Source organism: Astyanax mexicanus, chromosome 10, assembly GCF_023375975.1.
Source record: "Astyanax mexicanus isolate ESR-SI-001 chromosome 10, AstMex3_surface, whole genome shotgun sequence".
Taxonomy (NCBI): Eukaryota; Metazoa; Chordata; class Actinopteri; order Characiformes; family Acestrorhamphidae; genus Astyanax; species Astyanax mexicanus.
The window spans coordinates 4,009,416-4,020,962 of NC_064417.1; the positions used below are offsets into that span (position 1 = coordinate 4,009,416).

An 11,547-nucleotide genomic window follows, 5' to 3' on the forward strand; every position below is an offset into this window, starting at 1 on the left:
AACCCTTGGCTGCTCCATATATCTGACCGCTGTTATACAACTTGACTGGTTTATTGTATAAATGAACATTATTTGATGGAGAATGTTGTAAACTTGTTCCATTGGTATTCTAGCACATGGTTTAAAAAAAAAAAGAACTGGCCACCAACAGCCAACAGCACAAGTAAATAACATAGAGTTGTTGTTTCTTTTTTTTTTTTTTTTTGTTTCTTAGAATTTCTTAGAAGTTCCTCTTTTGTTCTGTACGTCTATTTTTAAAATTTCCTGTAACTTCTTGGCTCCACCCGCTTTAGATAAGTTGACACGAGACTTGAACAGTAATTTCTGTAGTAAACGCAGTTAACCATGTTCTCTAAAACGCAGCCTGTGGGCTGTTTTTCGCTGCTCTTTTATATAATTGTATTATCTTTAAGTTTAAGTTTCTGGGTGATCCAAGAAGTCAGTGTCATGAAAGGCAAACTGAGGCTAATCAAAAAGGATCTGCACTTCCAGTCCGTCCAGCTCCAGTCGTCAAGCGTACTCAACGATGACATATTGATGTTTGACACATGGGAGGTATGTTGGGTCATTTCTCAGTTTGACTTATTGCGGTTTTGTTCGAATCCCCCGAAATTACCCGGAATTTCCAACATGTTTGGTTGTCGTACTCTCTATATCACTGTGTTTACTCAATGCGCTGGAAACTAACCTGACCAATGGTTCCTCGCCGAGGGCTTTCAGCGAATCAAACGGGAGCTGGCCGGCTGCACACGTAAGTACCGACCCCGCAGCCATATGTTTGCAGTTTGCATGCTTGTAATGTATGGCTATTTTCACATGATCTACAGTGGGCCAGATCATGTATGGGGCAACATTTGACATCCATTAGCTCAACCACTCATAGCATAACATAGCTGTGTGTGTGTGTGTGTGTGTGTGTGTGTGTGTGTGTACTCCTCACAGCGGAGCTCTCGTTTCTGCAGCTCGCCGCTAAAGCTGATGGAAAGCCACAGTTCAGAGGTGAGACTTCAACCACAGATGGATTAATGTAGTGATATAATAATATAGAGATTTGATATTGTAATGATTAATGACGATAACAATAGTAATGTATATATTGCTGACACTTTTAAAACAATTTGAAGTGGTTCTATTAATTATATGATTTGACTTTATTTATATAACAGACAATATAAATTAACATCGTTATTTTGTAATGTAAATGTGCCAGATTTAGCTTAATCAATCTGCAGGTTGATGTTCTTTAAAAGGGGCAATTCTTTTCACTCAGAGACTAAAAATCAGACAAAAAGGCAGAAAAAATGCAAACAGGCCCAAAACCCATTTATTAATGTTATTAATTGTTAATAATTGTGCAGTGAACTCTTGTATTGGACCTAGTATATACCTTATAACCATTCTTATAATAATAATTATACTTAGCTAAAATAACATAAAAATATTTGTGGCTATTTATTATTTGCAATTTGTAAGATTTGTTTATATACCAGTTAAAAGTTTAGATACTTCTCATTTAAAGTTTATTATAAATTATAAATAAACGGTGATTCAGATTATGAAGGAACACATAAGGAATCATGTAGTAACTTAAAAGTGTTAAATAAACCAAAATACTCTGTGAAGCATTTAGATGCTCTTATCTGGGGAGCTGTGATAACTTGCCGTTTTTGAGGCTGGTAACTCTGATGAATTTATCCTGTACAACAGAGGAACTCTTGCTCCTCCTTTCCTGCGGCTGTCCTGATGAGTGCCAGTTTCATCAATGATCTTTCCAAGTGCATTTGAGGATACTTTCAAAGTTCTTGTGATATTTCAGATTGATTGATCTTTATTTCTTAAAGTAGTTAAGTAATTCTTCTCATAATTTGGATTAGAAGATTATTTAAATAGGGCTATACCAACTCTACCTCTTCGTAACTTTACAGCTGATGCTCTTAAACTTGTATATGGTTATTTGGAAGAAGGGACAATTTTGAACAATTTTGCTGCTACTCCACTTAAATTATTTATAGAATTAATTACTCAGATTAAATTTCATTGTTGTAATAATCTTATTAACATGCTTTTAAGAGACTAATTGCAGTGATCCTTTTTTAGGTATAAAGAAACTAATTGTTTTTTTTTTTTTCACTATTTTCAAGATATAAATATAAATGTGACTTCAGAAAAAAATGGCATCTTTTAAATACCCAGAGCTCTTAATCCTATTTTCTCCTTTATTTTTTGGGGTACAGGAAATGTGACCGTCATTCCATGGGCTGTTGCTCTGCAGCATGGAACAGCTCTAGCCATGATGAACAATAAAATTATAGTAAAGGAAGACGGGTACTTCATGATGTACAGCCAGGTACTGTACCATATATACCGACATATATGATCTGTTGTATGGAACTGGCTCAGTCTTGTGTGGATACACAGATATTTTCATTTAAAAGTTAAGAATGATCTTAAGCACTTGAGCACTTAATAATAGAAGCATGCATCATGCTTTTTTTATTATGCAATGCAACAAAAAATGATAAATACAAATAAATAAATACATAGTCAAAAAAGGAGGAATGTGGACGTGTAGATTGTTTTCAGGGATTTTGTTTTAGGTTACAAAGATCTGGATTTAAATAAGTCCTCAGTGCCTTGTACTTTGTACACATTTAACTAAATGAAGGACTTGGAAGAATATAATACATTTCTCTCTATATTTACATTTTAATTATTTTTTATATTTGTAATAATTATGCACACCAACAATTATATGTGAATAAACCACTAGAAATATGTTCAAATTACTTGAACAAACTCTTATTTTATATTAAATTACATTTATAGTAAAGTCACTATTTTAGAGATGCACGTTTTTCATTGGACAATAATACTATGTAAAAAATATTGATTCTAATATTGCAGTTAAAGAGCTTTTCGGATATGCTTTTCTCAAATTCACAGTACTGTATATGAACCCATTTTTCTGCACTGGCTAAACTAAACAGCTTAAAGCTAAGCATTGACCAGCTTAATCTAGAGTATAATCACATGTACAAGTATAACATTAAAAAAAAAAAACACTAAATCATGGTCATAAAGAAAAACAAACATTGCACAATGTGCTTTAGTACAAAAGGACTGAAGAAATTCCTGAATGCTTTAAAAATGACTAACCAGGGAACAAAGGAAATAGAGCTTTTATGTGCTGACAATTTTAGGTGCTGTTTCTGAACCCGAGCACAGTTATGGGTCACGAAATCACAAGAAAAACATCAGGAGTATCGGGGCGGAACCACAGAGTCACAAGTCTCTTCCGCTGTCTGCAGGAAATGCCTGAAGAGAACGCTGTAAACACCTGCTATACTGCTGGTAAGCAAATACATTAGTGTGTGTAATCTACAGTACTGAAAAAAAAATAAAGAGTTTCTTTGATTTTACCAATTTGAAAACCTCTAGAATATAATCAAGAGGAAGATGGATGATCACAAACCATCAAACCACCAAACTGAACTGCTTGAATTTGTGCACCAGGAGTAAAGCAGCATAAAGTTATCCAAAAGCAGTGTGTAAGATGCATGAAAACTGTGATTAAAAACCAGGGTTATCCACCAAATATTAATTTCTTTACTCTTAAAACTTTATAAATATGAACTTGTTTTCTTTGCGTTGTTTGAGATCTGAAAGCTCTGCATCTTTTTTCTTGTTTCAGCCTTATTTCTCATTTTCTGCAAAAAAAAAAAAAAAAAAAAAAAAAAATCTCTAAATGACAGTATTTTGTTATTTGGAATTTGGGAGAAATATTGTCTGTAGTTTATAGAATAAAATGTTCATTGTACACACAAACATACACCTATAAATAGCAACATCAGAGGAACTGATTCAGAAACTGAAGTGGTCTCCTTTTTTTCCAAAGCTGTTTATATATAAATGTTCCAGTTTAAATATTTAACTAAATATGGATTTATGTAACTTCCCTTCCAGTACTTAAAAGGTCTTTAGGTCTCATATAAAGGCAAAAATCTGATCTTCAGCTATGTGTGGGTGTGTCTGTCTGGTCTTACAGCAAGCAGGTTGTAATACCAGGTTGATCCAGATGGGGGCAGTACAGGTTATACTTTACCTTTACAAAAGACAAAAGTTTACATAAAAATATCTTAAATAATATCACTATTTCATAATCCAACACAGCACTGGGTTTCGGGACATTTGAGGCTTAAATATAGGGTTGAAAATGTATTAGATTTTTATTTTTTTTATATATTTTTAGCATTATTATGATTTTAAGCCACAGTTCAGAATGTAGTTTTTATTAGATATTTTTGTATATTAAACGATGGAGTGTCTTATGGAAGGATGCTCCACTGTGGTGGTGTTTGTTTGTGTATAGTTAATATTTTTTAAAATACTTCTTAAACACATTTTTCTAAAAGCCATAATGATTATAATGTTAAAATATTAAAATGTTATAATAATGATAAATATAATTTGAGATGGACTAGACTGTTTCCTGCATATATTCCTGTATATATGAACATAAATGTATTTTATTAGAATGTAAATATATTAAAGAAGCTTATTTGGACTGGAGTTTGTCTGGAGTTCTTTTTAGTCTCTGCACAGATCCTCTTCATCTTCATACGAAGAAAGGAGTAACAAGGCTATTTTTAAAATGTAGGGTGTAGAAAGTAGCCTTGATAAGATGATAAACTATTTTAGTTGATTAATCTGGTCAGAAACTGTGGCTTAAGTACCTGAATATTATATAAAAAGGAAGAAAAGACAACATGTGAATGAAGAAGGTTGTCTCAGTCAGTGCCAGTAGACGCATTGCTTTCTCTGATCTGTCCTTTTTTGAAGTGTCTGTCTGATGTTTGATCTTTTTTCTTTCTTGTTAAAAAGGCATAGCGAGACTCCACAGTCAGGATGAGCTGGAGCTCGTTGTGCCGGACCGATCTGAAGCACAGATTGCCATGGACACCGAATCCACCTTCTTTGGAGTCATACAGCTATAATAACTGCTATCAAGAGTGTACAGCCCTCTAAACCCTCCAGAACAAACAACACACACAAACAGGAAGTGCAAAGAATGAATTTACTACAGTGCCAGTGGACACACTCGATTTCACCCAGCTGCTGAGCTGAGCTATTACTGTGCTGTCAGGAAGTGATGCTGCAGGGACCTGATGCTCGTGAGTGACAGCCAGAAGCTGGAAGTGTCAGATAGCCACTTGTGACAGGAAGAGCTGTTCACAGCAAAATGAGAAAATATACAACAACTTGAACTTACTGTATTGTAATAGTGCATCTCAAAAAAATTGAATATAATTGAAAATCTGTGTATTACACACACAGTGATCTATTTTAGGCTTTTATTTCTTTTATTGTTGATAATAATTATGGTTTACAACAAATAAAAAAACAAAAATCAGTGTCTCATAAAATGTTAATATTATATAAGACCAATTGGTACATTTGGCAGTGTGGGCAGTGTGCCAAGTCCTGCTGGAAAATGAAATCTTGTCAGTAGCAGAGGGAAGCATGAAGTGCTGTAAGATTTTGTGGGAAAACAAAACTGCACTGACTTTAGACTTGATAATAAAACACAGTGGATCAACACCAGCAGATGACAGACATGTCTCTCCATAAAACCATCACTGATCACCAGTAAATTTTACATTTCATTTTTAAATCAAGGGAGCAGAGTCTGGAGGAAGAGTGGAGAGACACACAGTCCAAACTGCTCGAGGTCTAGTGTGAAGTTTCCACCAATCAGTGATGGTTTGGAGAGATATGTCATCTGCTAGTCTTGATCCACTGTGTTTTATAATCAAGTCCAAAGTCAGAGACTGGCCTCACTGTTCCAATACTTTTCATTGGTGGGATAGTTGTATTAGGACAGTCATACACATAATTAGAATGTCATGTCCCCTCTCAACTCAGAAATAAATCTTAGGTACTGCTGCTTTAAAATAAGGGTTTTTGGTCCTGATGAGAAAAGAAACTGTATGTCTGGTGAATATTACATTTAATGGTCAGGCTTTTGGCTTGTCGCTGGCAGTGGAATGGGGAATCCTATAACCAGGCTAATTAACCAAAGGATTTGGAAAAGTTTTTTTTTTTTTTTTTTTTTTTTAAAGGATGTGCATGTGTAAATGTGTATATGATATGATATGATACCGTCAATTTGTTCCGCTTGCTTTGTCTGTTTTGCTTACTTATGCGTTATCCTTTATATGGACATTTCTATATTTATTTTCTTTTGAGAGAGAGAGAGAGAGAGAGAGAGAGGTTTCCGTTATGTGAAGATGACCATATCAGGACCAAACAGAGTTGTGCATGGTGCATTTTCCTTTTTTTCCTCATGAGTGATGAGGGCTGTGGAAGCGTGGAGATATATAAAGGAACATATTATAACTCATCAGGGACTCTGTAAAAATGGCTCTGTACTTTATCAGCTTCCTTGTTCTCTTCACACTGTGTGCATCCCTACTTTCCTCTACAGTGACATACAAGGTAAGATCTAACTGCAAAAAACTTGATCTGTCAATTAATTCAGTATTGTATTTTATACTGATGAGCATGTAATGATAATTATATTATTGACTTATCTTACAATATATGGACATGAACTCAATCATGTTTTGCTGACCTTGATGGTTCCTATTGTTTTTACTTAGCAATGAGAGCCTTTTTTGATCCTAATGGCTGAATATTCTAAGTAATTCAAACTTTTGAGCACTTTCTTGTGCTTTACAAATTGTCATATTTTGCTATAAATGTATTTACCTATATACACTGATCAAGCATAACATTCCTTGTGAAAAGGAGTTATACTTAAGAGCATTAAAAGTATGTTCAAATAAGGTAAAGGATACCAAAAGTAAATTTTCTATTTAATATACATTATAAAAATACACACATATATATATATATATATATATATATATATATATATATATATATATATATATATATATATCTGTATTTCCATAAAATTTATTTTTAGAAAAAATGCTTTTAAATTAAATGCTGTGTTGATAGAAAATATATGTAGTGGCATTAAATACTGCTTAAAGTGCACTTTAGTGTTTTTTTTTTTACAAAATAATTCAATTGTATTAAAAACAATAATTTAAGTTATGTTTAAAAACACATAATTAAATCTACTTAAGGTTCCAGAAGTTGTATTTAAATATAGCTTCATTACAAAAATTTCAATATACTTAAGTTGCCATAAGGTGTTCCAAAATAGTACTTTTACTATGTATTTTAGTATGTATTATTTTGTAGTGCAAAAAAAAAACTTTTTAATGTTAAGTATACTTTTTAAAAATATACTTAAATGCCTTTTTTTTTTTTTTTACAAGGGATAGCCACCTCTTTGTTTCTGCATTTTTTTAAACATTTTGTTTAGCTGCATTGATCATTTTCTTTAGTTTCTCTGCATTCTTTATTATCCTGCTTTTACCCTGTTCTTCACTGGTCAGGACCCCACAGTATATTCCACCACAAAGCATCTATTATTATTATTATTATTATTATTATTATTATTATTATTATTATTATTATTATTATTATTATTATTTGGCTATTGGGTTATTTGCATTATTGGCATTATTCTCAGCTCTGTAGTGATTAGCACTGATTAGCATGGTGGGGATGTACAAGGTGTTAGTGTATGTTGTGCTGTTGTGTATGAGTGGATCATATAGAGCAGCATTGCTGCTGGAGTTTTTAAACACTGTGTCCACTTATTGTCCAATCAATTAGACACTCCTACCTACCAGTGTCAAAATAAAAAGTTATTGTAAAAAGCTTATATACTGACATTTTGATTATATCTATATTATGTCTTCTAGCCGAGTGTTTTGGAGCAGTCCTGGAAAAATAGAAATCTTTCCTCGATTCCTGTGGAACTGGACCACAGTCTGCAAGTACTGGATCTGTCTAATAATGCAATCGAACACTTAAATATTCTCAACCTCAAAACCCTTGAGAAGCTCGACCTGAGCTACAACCGTCTGAATGTTATAGAGAAAGATGCTTTTAAGGAATTGGTCCACATGGACTATTTGAATCTTGCAATGAATTTACTGGACAGCAACGTCATCAACAACAGTAAAGCCTTTCTGAACCTTTACGGACTGAAGCAGTTGGACATTTCTTTGAATAATCTGGACAGTGAAGCCGTGGGACTCTATATTCAGAATGCTACTGCTCTAGAACAGATCGCTCTTAATGGGAACAGTCTGACTAGACTTACGCCGGATCTGTTCGCCAACAACAGGAACCTCGTCAGTATCGATATTGAAAACAACAATATTTTTGAAATCGAAGAAGGAACATTTGAACATCTGGAGAAATTATCAGTACTGAACCTGGCCAGGAATAATCTAGTGCACGTTTGTGATTTTCAGCTTTATCAATTAACGTCTCTCAACTTGAGCCAAAATTCGATACAGTTTTTCCTCAGTCAACAGAATGAGAACATGTATCTCCTTAAAAATCTGGATTTAGGCTATAATAACCTCCTATACTTTCCTGTCCTCCCTAAAAAGAATAGGCTCAAGTATCTTCATCTACAGTACAACAAAATAGGTGCTCTAGGTTTAGAAGTCTCCATTTCTGAAGCTAAACTGTTACACCAGAATTTAACCCAGGACACAGAAGAAATTAGAAATAATACAAGTGACAGTAAAGACCTTCTAAAGAGTCTTCTGAAACTACGTTACATTGACTTGAAAGCTAATGATTTCAGAGATTTCTCTTTAACGTCTCTAAGCGATCTGATGCAGAATCTGGAGATGCTAAATTTGAGTGATAATTGTCTGCAGAAAATCAGCCTTGGCATGCTGGGAAAAGACGACGACAACCAAACACAAGCAAAGCCCATCTCCCTGCCATTCCTGCGCCATATAAATCTGCAGGATAATGAAATTGAATACTTGCCAAAAGTAGTTTTTGATTCCCTTCCGAAATTAGAGATGCTCATCCTTAAAGGCAATGGCGTAAAGCTGTGTCTAGCAAAGACTAACATATCAACAGACACGTGTGTGTCCTTCAGGGGAATCCGCAGCCTGAAACATCTGGATTTGAGAGAAAATGGCTTAGAAACCATAGTACCTTATGCTTTTATAAAAACCCAGTTAATGTCCCTTGATCTAGCAGGCAACACAAACCTATTTCTAGGTAAAAGATCTCTGGAAGGTTTGCAGAGAAGCCTTAAATCATTAAGCATTTCCAACAGTAACGCTAGCAGTTCACGCGTGTTTATTCCATGTATGACGAAGTTACGAAGTTTAAACATCTCTCACAACAGATTCCACAACCTTTCACAATCTTTTCGATGCTTACCCCTGACGGTCCTCGATTTACGAAGCAATAACTTCACTTCTTTAGACTCTGTACTGACAAACGTAGCTGTAACATTGGATTTAATTTACATCAGCAATAATGCATACAGCTGCTGCAATACAAGATGGCTGAGCGTTTTAAACAAGAGTCAAATCAGGATTCCAGACCTGGATCAAGCGAGCTGTCAGTACGAGTCTGCTGGCAATATTACATTTCACTCGTTACTAAACCACAACATACAGTGTCGGTCAGTCTTTTGGATTAGTCCAAGTATTATATGGGCAGTAATGTTATGTGTAATGATCTTCCTTGCTGTTGTGGCATTTGTGAAAATAATGTATGCGAAAGGATCATTGATTGTTTGATGATTAATCACATAATTACATTTCCAACAAACCATTTAAAGTTATCAAGTCAAGACAAGGACTGTAGTTTTATTGTAACTCTGGAAAAAAATGTTACCACTTAAAAATGATGAGTTTCTTTGATTTGACCAAAAAAAAAACTCTGGAATATAATCAAGAGGAAGATGGATGATCACAAACCATCAAACCACCAAACTGAACTGCTTGAATTTTTGCACCAGGAGTAAAGCAGCATAAAGTTATCCAAAAGCAGTGTGTAAGACTGGTGGAGGAGAACATGATGCCAAGATGCATGAAAAAAACTGTGATTAAAAACCAGGGTTATTCCACCAAATATTGATTTCTGGCCTTTTTCGGTTTTTCTTTGTATTATTTGAGGTCTGAAAGTTCTGCATCTTTTTTGTTATTTTAGCCATTTCTAATTTTCTGCAAATAAATGCTGCGAATTACAATATATAATCTTGTAAATAAGCTGTAAGAGGTGAACAAATTAGTCTAATCATGTTAATGTTGAAGTTGTATATGAAATTATTGTCTTGACCAAAAAATAAACAATAAATAACTATAATACAATGTTATTTGTGGATTTCTTTTCTAATAAAACAACTTAAGCTATGTTTTTTTTTTTTTTGAAAGAAGGTCTCTAGGTCATGGGTGTACTACTGTTTACCAGGTAAAACAAAAAACCCTTATTTTATACACTATATTTCCAAATGTGTGTATTATACAATTACCAGATCTATAACTGCAGATTATTGATAATAAGTATTAGACCACTGATTTATTTGGACATATGACAAATGCCAGGTGTGGGCAAGAGGGGTTTAACTCTCCCAGTATTGAGCTGTGGAGCAGTGGAACTGTGTTCTCTGGAATAATCCATCCTATACTTTTAGAATAAGATGGGGATTAGGTAGGTTAGAGATCATCCAACATCTCACTGATGCTCTTGACACTGAAAGCATTGAAATTTCACAGCGGTGCTCCAATATCTAGTAAAAATAGTTCCTGAAAGGTTAAACCTTTTTAATATGCTTTTAAACAAATTAAACAAACAAAAAAAAAATTATCAGGCATCCCAATAGGAATAGGAACCCTCATCAGGAATGAGCAGGCATCCCAATTCTTTTGTCCATATAAGTGTTTTTTATTGTTATTATAGTCATAATTGAACAATTAGCCACAATTTTAAATGCCATTATTTTAGTTTACAGTTGGCTAACATCACCTTTACATTCAGCTCCTCAGAAATACATTAAATCCTGATTTTAGACATCATCTAAAAATGCATTTACTGAGCAGAACTGCTCTCTAAATGACCTCAGTTGTTGAAATAAATTACGCAAGCTGTGGAAACATTCCTTAGAAATTCTCTTACATATTGAAATGATTGCACAATTTCCTTATCTAAAATATGTAAAGCAGTTTGCAGCTCAGACTACGAGATTCCGTGACAAAGAATAACGGGAAACTGCCAATGTAATCTTTGATCAAATTTAGAAATATTATTGTTAATAATATTGTCAGGCCTGATTTAGTAATCAAAGTCTGAGGCCTTTTTAAATCTTTGCAAAATCTAAAGTCTCCAAATCTTTGCACATTGTTACTTGGCTTTTTTGTTCTTATGGAAAATAAAGTTTATTATCATAAAGGATGGGAAATACAAATACACAAGATGACCAATAATGTGAAATTTAAGATCATGATATAGAATTAGATACATTGTCAACTACACAAAACAGGATAAACAGCTAAATTACTGCAATATCAACTAAATAACTGGGCACTTGCCACAGACAACAGTGAGTAGCTTATTAAGAATACACATTCCAGTGGTATATAATAA

The 11,547-nt window shown here is 33.8% G+C and overlaps 2 protein-coding genes across 2 annotated transcripts; both read left to right on the top strand.

The window, feature by feature from the left end:
- Window positions 1-201: 201 nt before the first annotated feature.
- LOC103034367 (tumor necrosis factor ligand superfamily member 13B) lies at window positions 202-5,410 on the top strand. Its single transcript, XM_007228371.4, has 6 exons — window positions 202-555; window positions 712-751; window positions 943-999; window positions 2,235-2,347; window positions 3,201-3,351; window positions 4,882-5,410. The coding sequence occupies exons 1-6, from the start codon at window positions 346-348 to the stop codon at window positions 4,992-4,994; spliced, it is 684 nt and encodes a 227-aa protein (XP_007228433.3). The 5' UTR covers window positions 202-345; the 3' UTR covers window positions 4,995-5,410.
- A 6-nt stretch (window positions 5,411-5,416) lies between these two features.
- On the top strand, window positions 5,417-10,218 carry LOC103034045 (transforming growth factor beta activator LRRC33). Its single transcript, XM_007228370.4, has 2 exons — window positions 5,417-6,495; window positions 7,842-10,218. Exons 1-2 carry the CDS (start codon window positions 6,418-6,420, stop codon window positions 9,699-9,701), a joined length of 1,938 nt encoding a protein of 645 aa, XP_007228432.3. The 5' UTR covers window positions 5,417-6,417; the 3' UTR covers window positions 9,702-10,218.
- The last annotated feature ends 1,329 nt before the right edge of the window (window positions 10,219-11,547 follow it).